The following is a 22,435-nucleotide window of genomic DNA, read 5'->3' on the forward strand; positions in this document are numbered from 1 at the left end:
TGTATAGACTCATTTATAAGACAGGGTCGATTTTTATAGCAAATCCAGAACATTAATTTCTTCAAGTCTGTGATACTGTTCAATTTAACAGTCAATTAACAACTAAATTTGTTGATTTGCTTGAAGCAAGTCGCTGATTTTCTTGTCAACTGTGAACTCTCCAATGTGGAGGAAGATTAATAACAAGGTAGAGTGGTTTAGGATTTATTTCACGTGTCTTATTTTCATACACCCAAAGGCTCATTCATATTTGTTGTGAACATTTAGGCCATGATTTGAAGGTTCTCAGACGATGATTATTTTCGGATCGTATGTTTTTTTCTAACCAGCCTAGACGCAATTTTGGATTAAAATGGATTAATACGGTATCTGACTGACCAATTTTAATACAAACCAATTCCATGTGCCTTTGATCTGTAAATAGCTCGTGCTGTGACGTCACAAATTGTATGGTTTGATCTGCAGCTGACATACATGACACATTCCAATACATGTGTAAATAAGTAAAAAATTTGCAGGTGTTTGTTTGGATTGCAGTTTATGGGCCTTAAATTGGGCGAACTAAATAACCATTGATAATAATGGATAAATTAATGTAACTATAAATGAAATTTGTATTGAAACCTGCCAGTTAGCCTGCATGATATAGTCACAGCCTAATTGTGAGGAAAACGTAGAAGTAAGATTCTGACTCGATTCTGTCTGACTTTCTTATAGCCTCCCTTTTAAGATGGGCCCCATACATACAGGCTAAACTCGGGACCCAATTTCCCTATCTTGTAAGCTAGGAAATTTGGTATACAAAACAATCAGTGTAACAAAACTATCAAATGTTGTGGTGTACATGTGTGTTGCAGGAGTTGGTGAGTTTTCTTCAGAAGCAGGACCCAACAAAGCAGTACGTTGTGACTACTACAACAGCCAACCTTTCACGCACAGCGGACACCCAGAGGAAGGTGATTGTCACCACCACGGGGCATGGAGATCTTGCTAAACAGGTTAGCTATTATGGGCCTTGATTGTACAATAGATTTGTCACTGAGTGCTTTTTGTGTCACCTGGCGGCAGATGGCTGACACACACACTGCTTTGGTGCATTGACACCACCCTTTCTGTTCTGATCAATAACTTTTCAACAATTTGGTATGCACATAATTCATGGTCAGTAGATGACCCGTATGGTCATTGCGACCTTCACTAAAAGATTTGGGCTTCCCCGATAAGCATGCAAATTGTTTGAGATTCAGATCCATTTTTACCCTGAACATTATACAGTAAAACTGCGATCGCTCGAGGTCGCCAGGGACCGAGTCAAAACCTCGAGGGAACCGATGTTTCGAACGACCCGATTTTAGATTTTCCAGTTCGATATGAAATATCTATCTTTCAGTGTATTTTTAGTTTGAAGTCGTCAAACAGACTCTTTATTAAGACACCGATTATGTGTTGCGTTGTGGAAATTGCTAATATGTTCAAAGGTTGACGTAAACTAAATGTAAAACGCAAAGAAAAAACAATAAATTAATAAATAGAAATGTTTATTTTAACAAAAAAGCACATTTTCGTAACAATCAACATTTGAATGACAGTAAATGTTGTAGCATTAGTCAGATTTAAGTTTCCTAAAATCAAGGATTGTTGATTGGCGCATCTTGTCGGTTTCGCGAAACTGTTCAATCGTAAGGCCAAAAAAAAATTTGTTTGTTTAAGGTAACCTTCCCAAAATTTCTAGGTAGGGTAGGTAGGGATATTTTTTTTTATTTTTTTTTCAAAATCTGTCCTAAGTTCATAGTGTTTTCTTGCACATGGCAGTCTTTCCTACATTACTGTCATTGCCTGACTTTGTTTTATCATATTAACAATAATTCTGATTAAAATCTGCATTTATCCGCCCTTTGTAACTCTCTATTCGCTTACGAATATTTTTTTGCTCAGAAACAGAAAAAAAATAGTTAGGGTCGGCGCATTTTTATAGGTAGGGTCGGGTTACCCGAAACGGACATTTTTTTTTTTTTAGGCCTAATGTGACGTGACAGCGTACAGAGCGTCTGAAGATCACGGTCAGCATCAGCAGTGAATTCCAAGAACCTTCTGACCACATCTAAAGCGTTAACTTATAATAATTATCATCTCAAATGCCCATATCAACTAATATCGGTCATGCTTTAACAGTGAAAATAGGTTTTTCACACCTTATCAAATTGCCTTTCAACTGTCATTGCAATTTTTACAACTTGCGAAAATTTTAAGACCGAGCAATTGTTTGTTTATTTTGGAACACGCGTTCGGGAAAAAGTGTGAAATAATGTCCTCGAGGGAGCCATAAGGTTTTGTGCACGATTTGTGTACTTGGGACCGAGGATATTGCTCGACTGCTCGACATAATTAGGTTTCGATGCAGCGTGGGTATATTTTATATGAAAATAGAAGGAAAAAGTTCGGGACCAAGCTCCGACGTCGAGGGAACGCCGGTTCTCGAACGACCGCTTGTTTGAGGGAACGCAGTTTCACTGTATCAGTATACTTTAGGGACAAATCTTCTTATACTTCTTATACCTCGGGTCATTAATGACACAAACTTAGCAAAGTACCAGCATATTTAAAGAGAATCAGACTTACTTAAGCTGAAGGGTGTGCAGTAAAATTACAATTATTAGGATGGCTTTAATAGACATGGAGTTTCATTTACAAGGTGAAAGAATAATTTGATTAGTCTGATAAATAAACCCAACACCAAACATTTTCAGATAACTGCCAGTCTCCAGAAGGGTGTAAAGCCCCCAGGGGAGGGAAGCAGCGGTCAACAGTCAAACATTCTGCAGGACCTGATTACAGCAGCAGGCATCGTGCCAGAGGGCGGTGGTGATGGGCCACCAGGGGAGGTAACCATCAACCTGGATGAAGCACAGTTAGCTGCCCTTACATCTGCCGCTGCTTCACACGAGTCCAGCCAGGCTAAAGGTGAGGGTGTCATATATATGGCAGGCAGAAAGAATGACATTTAGGCTATTGTGGTAGATTGTAGATTTTAAAAACTTTTGTTTGAAAAAAGCATTCAGCTTATTTACTGATCTATATCTCACTGACATAATAATCAGAGGAACCTGTTCTCATTTCATCAAGTCCCAGAAAAATAAAAGGATCCCAGTCTATATCTGATTATTTAAAATGTCATTTAAAACTTTGTTTCATTTTTCCAGTGGTAACAAGCATGCCTAGCAATGAATGGTTTGAGTATGACGTGACAGACGAGCAGGGGAACACATACACCCACACTGCAGAGTCTGCGGACACTGCGGCCGCAATACAGTCACTGTTAGACATGCAGCAGCAGCAGCAACTGCAACAGGGGACCAGCACAGTTGGCGGGGTCACCACACAGAAGGTCCGGCTTGGTGGGGCCACGGGGGTTGGTAGTCAACAAGGAGCAAATGTAGACATTAGCCAGCTCTCTGACCAGCTAAACCAGCAACAGTTCTACACTATAGAGCAGGCAATGACACTACTGAACCAGAATGATACAGAGACTGGGGGCCCCGGGGCTGACGGGGTAGGGCCGGCCAAGACAGAGGGAGCGGGGCAGGTTGCTGAGGATGACCAGATGTTCACAGCAGTGCCCATAAGCATCTCATCCGAGGGAGGACAAGCTGAATCTGGGCCACTTACATCTCAAGTAACCATTTGAAATATTTCATGCACGATAACATATTCAACACATTGCTGTTCAAAGCAAATTTACCTTTGACTGTAGAATAGTTTGCAAAGGAAACATATACAATGATGTTGTTGTTTTTCCTGATGAAAATTTTTACCTGGCTGCAATTGATGGGCTTTTCCCAATAATGTGAATGAATATTGTATATTGGATAATAGTTTCCTCAATGCATAACAATGCTTTGCTCTTAATTTGTTTCAGGCGGGCAGTTCTAGCAGCTCGGACCTAGATCCCCAGACTGGCATGTTCTATGTGGAGAAAGGGGGAACCATAAGTGGTATCAAGATCAATGCTGATGGACAACAGGTTGGGTTATTGTAGGAGAATAAACATGAGTAACTCACCAAATGTCTATGTCATGATCACTGGTTCTCATTTTTACCCAACTAGTGGGTCTTGGGCATGGTTGGTAATGGGTAGTGACATGATGTTCACATTTAATGATAACATCATGAGATCAGCTGATAAAAGCATTGTGCTTGGAAGATAGTGGCTGGATGTTATTGGAGTTTTTATTGTTTGTCAGGTCATACATTTGTATTTGTAGTAACTAACTCCATTTCATAATTCTAATTTCCAGTTATGATATCAATCATGCCTGTAACTTGCACAATATTTTCCCTCAAAGGTAATTGTGAGCGGTGTGGACATGGAGAGTAAATCTCGCTACGACCTCTTAAGCAGCTCCTTGGCCCAGGCACAGATTGACCTGGACCCCTACCAGTTCATAGAGGACGGCAACAAGGGGGTAGGGGGCACCGCTACACCAATACACAGTGCTACCAGCAGTGATTCAGGTATTTTATCATTATTGTACTGATTAGGGACCACTTTTTAGCACATAACAATTTCCTATCCGGTGAAGATCTTGTTTAATGATTCCATTTTTATTGTCTTTCATACAAATGATATTTTGTGTTGGGAAGAAGATTCAAAATTGGAAAGCTTATAATTATGTTTCTTTAAAAATGAACAATTCATAAGTAATATAAAAATTGCACCTGGTTGCACCATATTTCTTCAAGCAAGGGCTTATTGATTATACCACTCGATGAAAAGGAAAATATTTCACCCAAAAGTAATCCATTAAACAATAACATTTTTCTAAAGTGGGCAAATAATTGGTACAGTACATCGTTACTTCAGTGTTTCTAACTGAGTATGTTTGGCACATGAATTCTTTCATAAAATAAGCATCCATTGTAAATGTTATCATACTGATTATCATTTTTTTTATTTTCAATCGCCTTACATTCTCCCTTTCAAATATCATTCGAAAATACTTAGTTCTTCCCAAGTTATTCAAGAAAAACTTCCATTTCCAGGTGAAAACGGTCCCTAACCAGTTATAAATGACACTTGAAGTCAATAATGATTTGACTTTTATGGGAAAAATTTCTCTTTGGCATGTTCCCAGGTGTTTGATGCGATCCTCCAAGTAATACCACAATAATTTGAACTAAAGAATATTATTTGTATTTTGAAAAGTTCTAACTGAACATAAGCTTTACAAATTTTGTGAAATGAATTAAATAACTTTGATTCTCCTTTTGTATTCACTCTCCCTCTTCCAGTGGAGTCAGTAGGAAGCAGCTTAGCCTCGAGTTCTCTGTCATCGGAGCAGGTGCTGGTACAGAAGGTGGTTGTTTCCACCCCCATCACCACATCAACACCTGCCATACGCATCCAGCCCAACACGTTTGTCCCCCTACAGGATGTGATCAGGTCGTCTAATGCTGTCACAACAGTGTCCGCTACCAAACAGGTGCAGTACCCAGTGTGCTTCATGGATTAACAGTCATGAACCTGAGCATTCATACTGCCTGAAGTATGCAATATACAACAACAATTAACTGAAAAATATAACTTATATTTACATACACATAAGCATGCTTCCCTTATTGTACCCCAACACAGTTGTGTAGGCTAACCTTGTTGTGTCCATCTGCCTGTCCATAAAGCGAATGAGTATATATATATTGGGTACAGTAACTGTACTCATTCCTTCATTCTGTATAAAGATTGGTTAGGTAGCCCTTGTTGGTTACGTTTAGTAGGGCATTTGTGGGTATATTTTCATAATGGATGTAATGTAAACCTAACACAGGTTGAATTGAGAACGACTGGTTGTCTATTTGTGCTGGGACATTGGGACAAGTCTACTTTTCTCCATTTCTCCATATGTTTTTGTGGTATTGACTTCAAACTACAGTTAGATCTCATTGTGGAAAATTCAGTGCACCGGAACTATAACTCTGGCTTCGGTATTTGTTTGTTATTGCCTTTCATTATATATCACCCCTCCCCTCCCCCCACACACACATGGGGTAAAAAACTAGGTCACTAGGTCAAATCTTAGGAAATATTTTGAACACACTAGAGACATTATATTTGGTCCAATATTCATGAAACTTTACCAGAATATATTCCTTTGTGAATCCTAGGATTAATTTAAAACTAGATCATGTAGTGTCAAAAACTAGTTCAAATCTTAGAAAAAACTAATCAGAACGATTATCTTGATAAAAAATGACCAATTTGAAACTTGGTCACATGAGGTCAAAAACTAGGTAAAATCTTAAAGAAAACTTAGGAGAAGTGTAGTGCACAGAAGCCATAATCCTGTTGTCAGTATTTTTTAATCATTGCCCTTTGTCAAATTTCATATTTTTTATTATGCAGAGCATCACTCAAAAAGTCTGAGGTATTTACTTAAACATTCAGATACAGATAGATCATAAGGTCAGGTTGATACTGCTCTTTATTTGACGATGGTTATGACAGTATCTGATTGCTGTAGTTTATACTTCCCTCCATAACTTTATATGTTTCTGAGGTATTTACTTCAATTGTACAAAAGAAACATAATGGTCAAGGAGCATACATCACTCCAGTAGTACTTCGTATTACAAGAAAGTGGTGTAGTGGGATTATAAATCACATCCAGTGATAGCTCTAGTCATGTTTTGTTCTATTAACTGTTTTATAAGATCAACAGTTGGTTTAGTATTTGGCAGAATTAGATATGTTTGGGTTGACCATAGCAAACCTTGCTAAAGCTTGCCTATATGTTCCCAGATAGTGTCATCCACGGCCTCAGCGTCATCTGGCTCTATCCATGTGACAGTGGAGCCTAGCGGGATGGACACATCCTACATGCAGATGGAAGATTTTACCAGCCAGCAGATATCAGACGTCACGGACGTCAGTATCGGGCATATGGAGGAGATTGCATGCGAGGAAACTGTTCCAACAGGTAGTCCCTAGAAGCTCATGTATATAAAACGTTGGCTGAATTTCACATTAACAGTTTTTAGCTCTACTGGCCAAAGGCCAAAGTTGGGATTTTAATAAAAAAACTTCTATACTGTTCATTAAATGCACTTAATAAAATTCAAAAATATTAACGACCATCTTACAACAAGAAACATAACTCTGTTTTAAGCCTAAATACAAATTATGGCCCTTGAATTTTTATTTTTATTTTTTTTTAATTTCCTTTGAAAGGCATATTGTTTTAAGCCTAAATACAAATTATTGCCATTGATTTTTTTTTTTTTTTTTTTTTTTTTTAATTTCCTTTGAAAGGCATATTGTTTTAAGCCTAAATACAAATTATGGCCCTTGAATTTTGTAAAAAAAATTTAATTTTTTTTTTAATTTCCTTTGAAAGGCATATTTGTATATTCTTAACCACATTTTCATAATGGTAAATCAAGTTATTTGAATGACTTGCGTCATTGTTTGGGCGGGCTGGTGGGAGGGCAGCATCAAAGTCACCTTATGAATCGAATAATTTTAGTTAGGTTTGACAAAAAGAGACCAAACTTGGTATTATTACATCGTTAATGTATTCTAAGACAAAGCGGCGTAGTCGAGCGCGCTGTCTTACGACGGCTCTTGTTACTATATAAAGTATGTGCATTAAGCGGCCAAATGTCTAACACGGCCACGGCCACTAATATTTGTCCCCGTGAAGCCATTAAAACACTAATTAGCTGCTACTAATCCTGACACTTCCGCAAGTAATTTTGCCAATACACAGCTTTAATTGATACTGAAGTTGATGGAAAAGAACGACAGCCTCGGATATTTCCGTCGTCAAATGAAAATGCATATAACATCACAAGATTCCATGCATGTTTATTTATCGAGAAATCTTGTTTATAACATTGTTCGTTATATTCTTTTGAATTTTAATTATGGCTGACAATAAAACAAATTGAAAGTGTTTGACGCTAAAAGAACCTGTCTCGTGTATTTAATATTAGAAAATGGTCGTACTGCAAGAAGAACGGTGGATGGACTCAAATCAATTTCTTGCTTATGCTAACAATTCAAATCCAAACACTAAAAGAAAAATTACAGGAAACGAGGAACTCATTGAACTTGTGTATTCATGGTTTTTGACTCACAGAGTGACATGCTTGGCATGATTATGTCGGCTCAATGTAAATGCACTTTAAATTAGAGACGGAAGTCACGCAAACGAAAATGACGGAATACTTAAAAATTGAACTTAAAAATGTACATGTAGTTGTGTGGACTCATTTTAGGTGTTTTTGTTTATGCAATGTATTAATTTTTATCTTTTGCACTCTATTTGTAAATTTGCAATAATGTTGTTTTTTCTACATTTATATTTAGTATTCAACTTTCTTTAATGGAACTGATGATACTGAATGTGATGTGAGGTGGTGCTTAAGATACACAATCGACCTCTGTTCGAACAAAGCCAAAGTGTCAGGAAAGTCCAACCTGGACTAAGTGGCCACCTGTAGTAAGCAGCCACTTTTACCTTTTCCCAAAGGTGGCCACTTAATACAGGTTTGACTGTATTATATTAAACTCACCTGACAAAACAATATTTGTTCATGTTTGTAGAGGGCAGTAGTGGTGTTGATGTTGCTGGGCGCAGGAAGAGGAAGGTGTTGTCAGGGGAGGATGTGACGGGCTCCCCTCCTGCTGGCTCTGGGGCTCCTGGTAGCTGGTCAAGGGCTGCTCTTGGGTGGGTGCTACTGATTTTATTTTAATGCCTAAATCTCAATTTTACATGAAAGGAGTTTAATGTTACCATAAGATGGAAAAAGTGTTCAAGCAGGTTTTCTGTGTAATAGAAAGAGTAGAATAAATAAACTGTGAATGTTAGTATTACCTCTGAATTATTATTTATATTAGAATACATTCAGCTGCCAGTAAAGGAAATTATAGCTTGTCCACAAGTTACTTGTTGGCTAGTTTTGTTTAAACCATTATTTGATAAATATTGACCAATCAACTAACAGTTTGGCTAACTTTGACAAAACCAAATAATTAACGAGTATTATACAATTAGCTGCTTGTACCTCCTTCATGGCCATGTTTGACATTGCAGTGTATTGAACAAAGTATCCAAGTATCGAGGGATGAACAGGGACAAGAATGATCTTAACGCTTCCTCCTGGTTCACACAGCCAGGTAAGCATCAGGCTGCACTCTCATACCTCTTTATTGACTAAATGTTGAGACCTATCAACTTCATATCCATGCAGAAAACTTAATCTTAGATTGCTTTCTTTAGATAATTCTATTAAATAAATTAGTTTATACTTTTTAAATTTCATTGAAAAAATAATATCTTAAATTAAGAATAACTTTATTAAACAGCATTAGCACAGTTAATTTCGATGTATGTTTATTGTGTTGTCTGAATTTAGTTTAGCAGAACTGAGTTATGTGAATAATATGTTTTGCTGCAGTGGACCCGGCTGATGCCCCAGACTACTATGCCATAGTACAGAACCCCATGGACTTTGGCACCATCAAAAATAAACTGGAGGTAGGTGATGGTTGTACCCTTCTATAGTTCTCATTTATAAGAAAACCTTACATTCAATCCTCCATGGGTCTCTGCGAGTCATAATGGTGTCTTTGTGGAATTCTTTGAAAAAATGTTTCACATTAAAGGCTGTGGTACTCCAGTGCCTCATGATTATGGCTTTACTGATGAATTAAGGCTGGATGTCTTTTAACAATTTTTTTTTTTAAATCTTACTTGGTATGAGAGTAATTTCCCCTTCATAGTCAGATGTGCTTGTTTGCAGAATTCAAAAGGTATAAAAGCTACATTCATGACTTGTTATGTGGTAAGAAGGCCGTTGAGAGATTATGCATTGTGGTTAATATGGAAACGAAAATGGTGGAAATGCCACTTTAAACTTGAACTTTGCATAATTCAAAAAGTATAAAAGCTTCATTCATGAAACTTGTCATGTGGTTTGAAAGCCATTAGTAGATAATACTTGTCCATTATTTTTGATGGACTTGAATAGTTAAAATACCACTTTGACTGAACCTTGTCATTACTTAAAAAGTATAAAGTTACATTCTTCAAAGTATGTATGTAGATGGAGGGTGATTTGGCCTATAATTATAAAATGACAAGATGGGAGTGAAGGATGCTGAAAGTCTGCCCTCTCTGATTAACAGGGTGATACAGAGGTTTTCATAAGTTTCACAATGGCATGATGCTGGACAATGATGCTAAAAATAATCCTCTCTAAAAACAGGAGATTTTGATAGTTATACAGTAACATGATGTTGGTAAAAGACAACTAAACATTTCCCCTATATCAGATATGAGGATTCACAGGTTTTGAGGATTTTCTCAGTGACCTTGATTTTGGTGTAGGAAAAGAGATTATTTACCCTTTTTATAAGACAGATTGATACAGTAAGTTTTATAAGTTTCATGGTGACATGATGCTCCATTTCTCCATATAATTGGGGAATGCAGAGGTTTTGAGGAGTTTCATGGTGACATGATGCTCCATATCTCTATATGATAGGGGAATGCAGGGGTTTTGAGGAGTTTCATGGTGACATGATGCTCCATATCTCTATATGATAGGGGAATACAGAGGTTTTGAGGAGTTTCATGGTGACATGATGCTCCATATCTCTATATGATAGGGGAATGCAGGGGTTTTGAGGAGTTTCATGGTGACATGATGCTCCATATCTCCATATGATTGGGGAATGCAGGGGTTTTGAGGAGTTTCATGGTGACATGATGCTCCATATCTCCATATGATTGGGGAATGCAGAGGTTTTGAGGAGTTTCATGGTGACATGATGCTCCATATCTCCATATGATTGGGGAATGCAGAGGTTTTGAGGAGTTTCATGGTGACATGATGCTCCATATCTCTATATGATAGGGGAATGCAGGGGTTTTGAGGAGTTTCATGGTGACATGATGCTCCATATCTCTATATGATAGGGGAATGCAGGGGTTTTGAGGAGTTTCATGGTGACATGATGCTCCATATCTCTATATGATAGGGGAATGCAGGGGTTTTGAGGAGTTTCATGGTGACATGATGCTCCATATCTCCATATGATAGGGGAATGCAGGGGTTTTGAGGAGTTTCATGGTGACATGATGCTCCATATCTCCATATGATAGGGGAATGCAGGGGTTTTGAGGAGTTTCATGGTGATATGATGCTCCATATCTCTATATGATAGGGGAATGCAGAGGTTTTGAGGAGTTTCATGGTGACATGATGCTCCATATCTCTATATGATAGGGGAATGCAGAGGTTTTGAGGAGTTTCATGGTGATATGATGCTCCATTTCTCCATATAATTGGGGAATGCAGGGGTTTTGAGGAGTTTCGTGGTGACATGATGCTCCATATCTCTATATGATAGGGGAATGCAGGGGTTTTGAGGAGTTTCGTGGTGACATGATGCTCCATATCTCTATATGATAGGGGAATGCAGGGGTTTTGAGGAGTTTCGTGGTGACATGATGCTCCATATCTCTATATGATAGGGGAATGCAGAGGTTTTGAGGAGTTTCATGGTGATATGATGCTCCATATCTCTATATGATAGGGGAATACAGGGGTTTTGAGGAGTTTCATGGTGACATGATGCTCCATATCTCTATATGATAGGGGAATACAGAGGTTTTGAGGAGTTTCATGGTGATATGATTCTCCATATCTCTATATGATAGGGGAATGCAGGGGTTTTGAGGAGTTTCATGGTGACATGATGCTCCATATCTCTATATGATAGGGGAATGCAGGGGTTTTGAGGAGTTTCATGGTGACATGATGCTCCTTATCTCCATATGATAGGGGAATGCAGGGGTTTTGAGGAGTTTCATGGTGACATGATGCTCCATATCTCTATATGATAGGGGAATGCAGGGGTTTTGAGGAGTTTCATGGTGACATGATGCTCCATATCTCCATATGATAGGGGAATGCAGGGGTTTTGAGGAGTTTCATGACATGATGCTCCATATCTCCATATGATAGGGGAATGCAGAGGTTTTGAGGAGTTTCATGGTGACATGATGCTCCATATCTCCATATGATAGGGGAATGCAGGGGTTTTGAGGAGTTTCATGGTGACATGATGCTCCATATCTCTATATGATAGGGGAATGCAGGGGTTTTGAGGAGCTTCATGGTGACATGATGCTCCATATCTCTATATGATAGGGGAATGCAGGGGTTTTGAGGAGTTTCATGGTGACATGATGCTCCATATCTCCATATGATAGGGGAATGCAGGGGTTTTGAGGAGTTTCATGGTGACATGATGCTCCATATCTCTATATGATAGGGGAATGCAGGGGTTTTGAGGAGTTTCATGGTGACATGATGCTCCATATCTCCAATATGATAGGGGAATACAGAGGTTTTGAAGAGTTTCATGGTGACATACAATAGGGGAATACAGAGGGTTTGAGTTGAGGAGTTTCATGGTGACATGATGCTCCATTTCTCCATATGATAGGGGAATACAGAGGTTTTGAGGAGTTTCATGGTGACATGATGCTCCATATCTCAAATATGATAGGGGAATACAGAGGTTTTGAGGAGTTTCATGGTGACATGATGCTCCATATCTCCAATATGATAGGGGAATACAGAGGTTTTGAAGAGTTTCATGGTGACATGATGCTCCATATCTCCAATATGATAGGGGAATACAGAGGTTTTGAGGAGTTTCATGGTGACATGATGCTCCATATCTCTATATGATAGGGGAATACAGAGGTTTTGAGGAGTTTCATGGTGACATGATGCTCCATATTTCCATATGATAGGGGAATGCAGGATTTTGAGGAGTTTCATGACATGATGCTCCATATCTCCATATGATAGGGGAATACAGAGGTTTTGAGGAGTTTCATGGTGACATGATGCTCCATATCTCCAATATGATAGGGGAATGCAGGGGTTTTGAGGAGTTTCATGGTGACATGATGCTCCATATATCCATATGATAGGGGAATACAGAGGTTTTGAGGAGTTTCATGGTGACATGATGCTCCATATCTCTATATGATAGGGGAATACAGAGGTTTTGAGGAGTTTCATGGTGACATGATGCTCCATATCTCCAATATGATAGGGGAATGCAGGGGTTTTGAGGAGTTTCATGGTGACATGATGCTCCATATCTCTATATGATAGGGGAATGCAGAGGTTTTGAGGAGTTTCATGACATGATGCTCCATATCTCCATATGATAGGGGAATACAGAGGTTTTGAGGAGTTTCATGGTGACATGATGCTCCATATCTCTATATGATAGGGGAATGCAGGGGTTTGAGGAGTTTCATGGTGACATGATGCTCCATATATCCATATGATAGGGGAATGCAGAGGTTTTGAGGAGTTTCATGACATGATGCTCCATATTTCTATATGATAGGGGAATGCAGGGGTTTTGAGGAGTTCCATGGTGACATGATGCTCCATATCTCCATATGATAGGGGAATGCAGGGGTTTTGAGGAGTTTCATGGTGACATGATGCTCCATATCTCTATATGATAGGGGAATACAGAGGTTTTGAGGAGTTTCATGGTGACATGATGCTCCATATTTCCATATGATAGGGGAATGCAGAGGTTTTGAGGAGTTTCATGACATGATGCTCCATATCTCCATATGATAGGGGAATACAGAGGTTTTGAGGAGTTTCATGGTGACATGATGCTCCATATCTCTATATGATAGGGGAATGCAGGGGTTTTGAGGAGTTTCATGGTGACATGATGCTCCATATCTCCATATGATAGGGGAATGCAGAGGTTTTGAGGAGTTTCATGGTGACATGATGCTCCATATCTCTATATGATAGGGGAATGCAGAGGTTTTGAGGAGTTTCATGGTGATATGATGCTCCATTTCTCCATATAATTGGGGAATGCAGGGGTTTTGAGGAGTTTCGTGGTGACATGATGCTCCATATCTCTATATGATAGGGGAATGCAGGGGTTTTGAGGAGTTTCGTGGTGACATGATGCTCCATATCTCTATATGATAGGGGAATGCAGGGGTTTTGAGGAGTTTCGTGGTGACATGATGCTCCATATCTCTATATGATAGGGGAATGCAGAGGTTTTGAGGAGTTTCATGGTGATATGATGCTCCATATCTCTATATGATAGGGGAATACAGGGGTTTTGAGGAGTTTCATGGTGACATGATGCTCCATATCTCTATATGATAGGGGAATACAGAGGTTTTGAGGAGTTTCATGGTGATATGATTCTCCATATCTCTATATGATAGGGGAATGCAGGGGTTTTGAGGAGTTTCATGGTGACATGATGCTCCATATCTCTATATGATAGGGGAATGCAGGGGTTTTGAGGAGTTTCATGGTGACATGATGCTCCTTATCTCCATATGATAGGGGAATGCAGGGGTTTTGAGGAGTTTCATGGTGACATGATGCTCCATATCTCTATATGATAGGGGAATGCAGGGGTTTTGAGGAGTTTCATGGTGACATGATGCTCCATATCTCCATATGATAGGGGAATGCAGGGGTTTTGAGGAGTTTCATGACATGATGCTCCATATCTCCATATGATAGGGGAATGCAGAGGTTTTGAGGAGTTTCATGGTGACATGATGCTCCATATCTCCATATGATAGGGGAATGCAGGGGTTTTGAGGAGTTTCATGGTGACATGATGCTCCATATCTCTATATGATAGGGGAATGCAGGGGTTTTGAGGAGCTTCATGGTGACATGATGCTCCATATCTCTATATGATAGGGGAATGCAGGGGTTTTGAGGAGTTTCATGGTGACATGATGCTCCATATCTCCATATGATAGGGGAATGCAGGGGTTTTGAGGAGTTTCATGGTGACATGATGCTCCATATCTCTATATGATAGGGGAATGCAGGGGTTTTGAGGAGTTTCATGGTGACATGATGCTCCATATCTCCATATGATAGGGGAATACAGAGGTTTTGAGGAGTTTCATGGTGACATGATGCTCCATATCTCTATACAATAGGGGAATACAGAGGGTTTGAGTTGAGGAGTTTCATGGTGACATAATGCTCCATTTCTCCATATGATAGGGGAATACAGAGGTTTTGAGGAGTTTCATGGTGACATGATGCTCCATATCTCAAATATGATAGGGGAATACAGAGGTTTTGAGGAGTTTCATGGTGACATGATGCTCCATATCTCCAATATGATAGGGGAATACAGAGGTTTTGAAGAGTTTCATGGTGACATGATGCTCCATATCTCCAATATGATAGGGGAATACAGAGGTTTTGAGGAGTTTCATGGTGACATGATGCTCCATATCTCTATATGATAGGGGAATACAGAGGTTTTGAGGAGTTTCATGGTGACATGATGCTCCATATTTCCATATGATAGGGGAATGCAGAGGTTTTGAGGAGTTTCATGACATGATGCTCCATATCTCCATATGATAGGGGAATACAGAGGTTTTGAGGAGTTTCATGGTGACATGATGCTCCATATCTCCAATATGATAGGGGAATGCAGGGGTTTTGAGGAGTTTCATGGTGACATGATGCTCCATATATCCATATGATAGGGGAATACAGAGGTTTTGAGGAGTTTCATGGTGACATGATGCTCCATATCTCTATATGATAGGGGAATACAGAGGTTTTGAGGAGTTTCATGGTCACATGATGCTCCATATCTCCAATATGATAGGGGAATGCAGGGGTTTTGAGGAGTTTCATGGTGACATGATGCTCCATATCTCTATATGATAGGGGAATGCAGAGGTTTTGAGGAGTTTCATGACATGATGCTCCATATCTCCATATGATAGGGGAATACAGAGGTTTTGAGGAGTTTCATGGTGACATGATGCTCCATATCTCTATATGATAGGGGAATGCAGGGGTTTGAGGAGTTTCATGGTGACATGATGCTCCATATATCCATATGATAGGGGAATGCAGAGGTTTTGAGGAGTTTCATGACATGATGCTCCATATTTCTATATGATAGGGGAATGCAGGGGTTTTGAGGAGTTCCATGGTGACATGATGCTCCATATCTCCATATGATAGGGGAATGCAGGGGTTTTGAGGAGTTTCATGGTGACATGATGCTCCATATCTCTATATGATAGGGGAATACAGAGGTTTTGAGGAGTTTCATGGTGACATGATGCTCCATATTTCCATATGATAGGGGAATGCAGAGGTTTTGAGGAGTTTCATGACATGATGCTCCATATCTCCATATGATAGGGGAATACAGAGGTTTTGAGGAGTTTCATGGTGACATGATGCTCCATATCTCTATATGATAGGGGAATGCAGGGGTTTTGAGGAGTTTCATGGTGACATGATGCTCCATATCTCCATATGATAGGGGAATGCAGGGGTTTTGAGGAGTTTCATGGTGACATGATGCTCCATATCTCTATATGATAGGGGAATACAGGGGTTTTGAGGAGTTTCATGGTGACATGATGCTCCATATCTCTATATGATAGGGGAATGCAGGGGTTTTGAGGAGTTTCATGGTGACATGATGCTCCATATCTCTATATGATAGGGGAATACAGGGGTTTTGAGGAGTTTCATGGTGACATGATGCTCCATATCTCTATATGATAGGGGAATGCAGGGGTTTTGAGGAGTTTCATGGTGACATGATGCTCCATATCTCCATATGATAGGGGAATGCAGGGGTTTTGAGGAGTTTCATGGTGACATGATGCTCCATATCTCTATATGATAGGGGAATACAGGGGTTTTGAGGAGTTTCATGGTGACATGATGCTCCATATCTCTATATGATAGGGGAATGCAGGGGTTTTGAGGAGTTTCATGGTGACATGATGCTCCATATCTCTATATGATAGGGGAATACAGGGGTTTTGAGGAGTTACATGATGCTCCATATCTCCAATATGATAGGGGAATACAGAGGTTTTGAGGAGTTTCATTTAGGGATGCAAACGAATATTCGAATATTCGATCAAACATTTGGTATTCGAATGTCAAAATCGGTATTCGAATATTCGAAAAAAAAAAAGAAAAAAAAGAGTAATAAAACTTATTCTCAACAAAGAGAATAAGAAACATTTTGCCTACAACACTGTTGCTGTTAATTAAGTTTGTTTGTTTTGTTTTTACAACGACTGTCCCCTAATGCCAGAGGTGTGAATGTGATAGCAATACACTAAACACACGTCATGTGTCATTTAGGGACATATCGTCAGGTACTGTAAAAAGTCCCCCTACTTTTACAATAACTGACTAGGAATCGGCTTTAACACCAATGTGTTGTATTGGCTAAAATTAAGCTGTGCAACATAGCTCCAATAATGCCATGTACTCAAATATGTTGTTACATAGATGTGTTTAACCTGTTTTCTATGTTTCGATACAATGTCCGTGCTTTGAAATGGAAATGTATAGTATAGCGTTTAAGGATATATTCCCTCCATTTTTGAACAAAAGATGAGTCAAATCCAGATATGTTTTTGTTTTATTATTTAACTAGTTCCCGAGTTGGTTTGGGTTTTCCATAGTTATATTTAGTAAATTTAGAGGTCAATCTTAGAACGAGGCTGCTTGTCATACGGAAAGACCCTCCGTTGGCGCAAATCGCTTTTTGACTAGGAATCCATCTAGGTTCACATTTTTTAAAAATATAAAGGCTGCGGAATTGAAATTATACGATTTTGTTGTTTGTCTGTTTATAATGTATTGTCGTTGTTTTTTCTTCCTGAAAATTGCGTATTTCAAAGTTTCATTTGGGGAAATCGGGGTCCGCCGCTACGACAAAGTAGGGTAAAATTACCCCGACTATTACTTAAGCGAATAATAATAGTAGTTTACTACATCTTCCAAAAAAGTATTTTGGTAATCGAATATTCGAATATTCGATCGAAACAATTACCGAATATTCGAATATCAATTTTGCCATTCGTTTGCATCCCTAGTTTCATTAGAACATGGTGTTGTTGAAGGACAACTGATTGTTTACCCTCCCTCTTAGATTGGAGGATATGGAGGTTTTGAGTAGTTTCACAGTGAGATGATACTCGTGAATGAGGTCGATTACCTACCTCTCTCTTTTACAGACAGGGGGATACAGAGGTTTTGAGTTGTTTCATTATGAGATGATGCTGGTGTTTGAAGCTGATTATTTATCTCTCTTTTGGAAATATGGGGATACAGGGGTTTTGAGAAATTTTGTTATGATTTTATGGAAGGGGGTGATTATTTACGGTCTCCCTGTTTTATTTTACAGACAGGGGGATACGGAGGTTTTGAGGAGTTTCACTGTGAAATGATGCTAGTGAAGGAGAACTGTTACCTCTACAACCCGGAGCAAAGTGTGGTCCGCCGGGATTGTGATGAAGTGTTCAACTATTATGTGCATGAGTATAACAAACTCATGGAGAAATGGCAGAAGGTAGGATCAAACATTTAATTTTGATTCATCATTATAAAAAAGAACAATGTGTTCATTTCTCTTTGAACTACATTTTAAATTATAGTGATCAATTTGACTAAAATTATATCAACAGCAAAAAAGTGATAAATAAATAATATGAGCTCTCAAGAAGTATTGCCAAGTGTTGAGACTGTTGAATAGAAATACCATATTTTTATTTTTCTCTGTTATTAACAAGGATTTCACATAGTAATACCTGGTTATTAGAATGACATACTTCATTGTTGGGCGCCGACAAATTTATCTACGAAACTGAATTACTTTTGTTAGGGTTGACATATCTTGACTAAACTTGGTATGTAGGAAGAGTTTATAGAGACTGTAAATGGGGTTGCATTTGAGGCCCTGAGGTCAATGTCACTGTTACTAAAAATTGAAAAACGGTTGATTTACATATCTTGACTTAACTTGGTATTTAGGAAGAGTTTATGGAGTCCTTTTATTGGATTGTGTTTGAGGCCCCTGTGATCAAGGCCACTGTTACTGAAAATAGAAAAACAGTTGAAACCGAATCTCACAATGAAAGCTGAAGTTCTTCTGTCAATCATGGAAAACCAGGTTTCGTTGCATTGTGGCATTTCTTGTTTATTCTGTAAAGGAAGTAGCAGAACTCACATAGTTATGATGATAATAAAAATAGCTTAATCACATGTTGATCCTTGACAGAGTCACATTGGATCACCCATATCAAAAAAGCCAAGGACAGACAGGAGCCCTATTCGACCTTGAAACTACAAAGATAACTACAGCACCAACCTCATGACTACAAATAGTGGCATTGTGGCATTTCAAGAATGCACTTATTGTTCATCGGACTGGAAAAAACATTGTCCCACATGAGATTTGAATCTCCAATATACACACACTAAAATGTTTGTATGCAATTATTCTTATCATGTTAACATTTTTAACTCTTTAAATATTTGCATATAATGTGGATGAAAGACTGGACAATGATAAGAACCTGGGCTATCCTAGATTACAATGAATGTGTATTGTTTTTGGACTCTTTTAAATTATGTTGCATATTTCATTTTGTCATGTTAAGAAACAAATCATTTTATCATGTTTTGTATGTGTTAACAAAAATGCACGTTTTTTGTGTATTGCTGTTTTTTTTCATTTTTAAGATTAAGATAAGAATGATTTAATTGTTACAGAAATATCTATCTACCAAGCCATGCATAAAACTGTACCAAAATTGTGTAATGTTTTCCAAATACATGTATTTCAATGAATGCTATGTATCAATATTTTTAAGGTATTGTTTGTCATGTTTTTAAATAGTGCCAACAAAAGATGGAAACGTCATACAGTGTGTTCTATTCTTCAATCTTCCCTTTAGAAAATGTGAGCTACGTAATGATTATAAAATCATAAGTATTTTGTACTAACATGCTGGTTCACTTTCCTTAACTCAATGCAGTTGTGCTGTGGACATTACTGATGTATACACATTGGGGCCGCCTTATTAACGACATAATATCGAAACATATTCGGTATAACAGATTGCGTTCAAACTGTGTTTAACTTGCAAATTAAAACACGACACAAGATGACTCAAGTGATAAGCGTAACAGTTTGTTTTGGAATAAAATAGATAAAGAGGCACCCAGCGTTACCAGAATTGACCTCCAGTATTTTTTAATCTTCATGTTGTTATGCATTAATTTTACAGTAATGGTTCTTATACACATAACGAACTTAAACATGTTTTCATAAATGAATTAAAGTACATGTTTTTTGAAACTTACAAAAAATGACACAAAATGAAACTACTTGGAACACAATTTCTAACAAAGATTAACTTTGTTTTAGCCAAATGGCGATCAATAAAAGACAGACTTTTGAGGCATGTCTATAATTTAATCATTTGAATACATGGGGATTATGACACTTCGTGTCTGCTTATGCTATGAAGTTGAAGGCCAACCTTTAACTTATCAAACAATGTTGGCAGGTTTAATTTCAATACCTTGATATGGCTTTCAAGGTAAAAACCAAACTTATAGAGACGCTAATCAATTTCGTTTGCTGTCGCGGCCCATCACCTTCCCTTCCTTCAGGCTCCCGCGCCTTATCTTTCAGGCTCCCATCTCCTCATCCAGGCTCCTGTTCCCTTCCTTCTGGGCTCCTGTCCCCTACCATCCATGCTCCCGTCCTATTCCCTCCGCGATCCCGTCGCTTCCCGGACCCGTCCCCTTCCCTCCAGGCCCCCGTACCCAACCCTCCAGGATCGGGTCTCCTCCCAAAAGCTTCCCTTCCCCTACCATCCGTGCACTCGTTCCTTTCTGAACTCGTCCCCTTCCCTCCGAACTTCCGTCCCCTACCCTCGGCTCCATGATCCGGTCCTCTTTCCCCCAGGCTTCCGTCCCGTACCATCTAGGCTGCCGTCTACTCTCCAGGGCTCCCTGCACCTGTTTCCTTACCTTCGGACCATCCCTTTCCCTCTGTGCTCCCGTCCCATACCACCCAGGCCTCTGTCCCTACCGTCGACTCCATGCTCTTGATTGGTCTCCTTTTGGCTCCCACCCCCTTACCTCCATGCTCTCGTCCCCTTCCTACTGGGCTCCCATCCCCTTCCCTTTGTGTTCCCGTCCCCTTCTCTCCGTGCTCCCGTCCCATTCACTACGCTACTTGATACATTACAGTAAACGATCTGTTTATATAAAATTTGAAATTGATTTACAACAGTTTTGTTTATTTTATTAAGATTCATGTGACTAACGATTCATTTACTTTTCTTTTTAAACCAAATATTAGGTGAAGTAGGCGTTTAATACAAACAATATGTCGTTACTATATTGAGGTCGTTTTCAATTTATGATGGTTTCAACTTTGTTTGGAAGCAATATGACACAGATACAAGTAAATATCTAAACGCTATTTGAAACGTAAACTAAAGCTAATCTTAACGCTTTCACAAAGCCATAAATGTAAAATATATTAAATATAATTAATCATTTTAATTCACAAGACTGACTTTTTGAAGAAAAAATATACATATTCGACTAAAGTGGTTAGATCAAGTGTTTGTTTTCTCTGTGGATACACAATAAGCCAGCTATCAAAATTCGCACGTTCCGACCAAGCATTTCACGTCACGTTTAGCAGCCGAAAGGGGGTTCAATATATTGTGTTAGGCCGTCCGTCTGTCTGTTAAGGAATTATGCGTGCACATGCAGGCCAGTGCGGCGTCCAGATTGGAGCTAAGGAAGGGAAGGATACATTTGGTATCATATTAACATCTTCATTGAGAGTGTGCAGCTTACTACATAATATTGAACATGATTATACCACAAGTTATTAGTAACATCAGTGAGACCAGTGCTTTATTATTTTAAAGCGCTGCAGTCGGACAGCTAGTGCTATTCTTCCAAGTAATCGACCCGTGTTCATGAATATCCTCATTGCACAAGTGAAGGTAACACACTTTACCTATAAAGAAATATAACCGTGGACTTGTCCAATAGGTCACAGCTCACGGGTCAAAATTATTTATTCAAATAGTTTGGCCAAGCGCGAAATACATTTCTATTACGTAATGGTTAAAGATGGTGGGATGAGATTCAGTCGTATAACCATTTGTTTTGTAAACGTGGATAACCTTACTTTTTAGTGGTCAACATACTATTGTGTGATCTGCCCACCAGCTGAAGTAACGGCCGCAGTTGTGAACGACTCCTCACCTTTCCGTAACAATGTCAAATATGTTTGAATTTTACACCAGGAAAAATGTACGAAAAACATAAGTTTGTTATGAAAGATATTAAATGGTTGTTGCATAAACACCTATTTAATTCATGGCAAAAAGAAGAAAGTATACACCACTTCATACTAATGAAAAACTACAAGTAATCCGATCGTATATATTAGAATATTCGTTCATAGAGTAAGCCAAAAGCTGAAATATTGCTATCAATGAGAATTCGG

The 22,435-nt window shown here is 38.8% G+C and overlaps 1 protein-coding gene across 1 annotated transcript in view; it reads left to right on the plus strand.

The window, feature by feature from the left end:
* The window catches only part of LOC128220593 (BRCA2-interacting transcriptional repressor EMSY-like), a 29,172-nt gene extending 9,359 nt beyond the window's left edge, over positions 1-19,813 (plus strand). The window contains exons 14-25 of the mRNA XM_052929041.1: positions 858-998; positions 2,748-2,961; positions 3,201-3,673; positions 3,917-4,021; positions 4,344-4,512; positions 5,290-5,480; positions 6,794-6,971; positions 8,600-8,723; positions 9,090-9,172; positions 9,454-9,533; positions 18,296-18,460; positions 19,169-19,813. Coding sequence (XP_052785001.1) covers positions 858-998; positions 2,748-2,961; positions 3,201-3,673; positions 3,917-4,021; positions 4,344-4,512; positions 5,290-5,480; positions 6,794-6,971; positions 8,600-8,723; positions 9,090-9,172; positions 9,454-9,533; positions 18,296-18,460; positions 19,169-19,231 — 1,986 coding nt within the window. The 3' untranslated portion in view covers positions 19,232-19,813. The remainder of the gene's footprint in view (positions 1-857; positions 999-2,747; positions 2,962-3,200; positions 3,674-3,916; positions 4,022-4,343; positions 4,513-5,289; positions 5,481-6,793; positions 6,972-8,599; positions 8,724-9,089; positions 9,173-9,453; positions 9,534-18,295; positions 18,461-19,168) is intronic.
* The last annotated feature ends 2,622 nt before the right edge of the window (positions 19,814-22,435 follow it).

The sequence above is a fragment of the Mya arenaria genome, chromosome 15 (assembly GCF_026914265.1).
Source record: "Mya arenaria isolate MELC-2E11 chromosome 15, ASM2691426v1".
NCBI classification, from domain to species: domain Eukaryota; kingdom Metazoa; phylum Mollusca; class Bivalvia; order Myida; family Myidae; genus Mya; species Mya arenaria.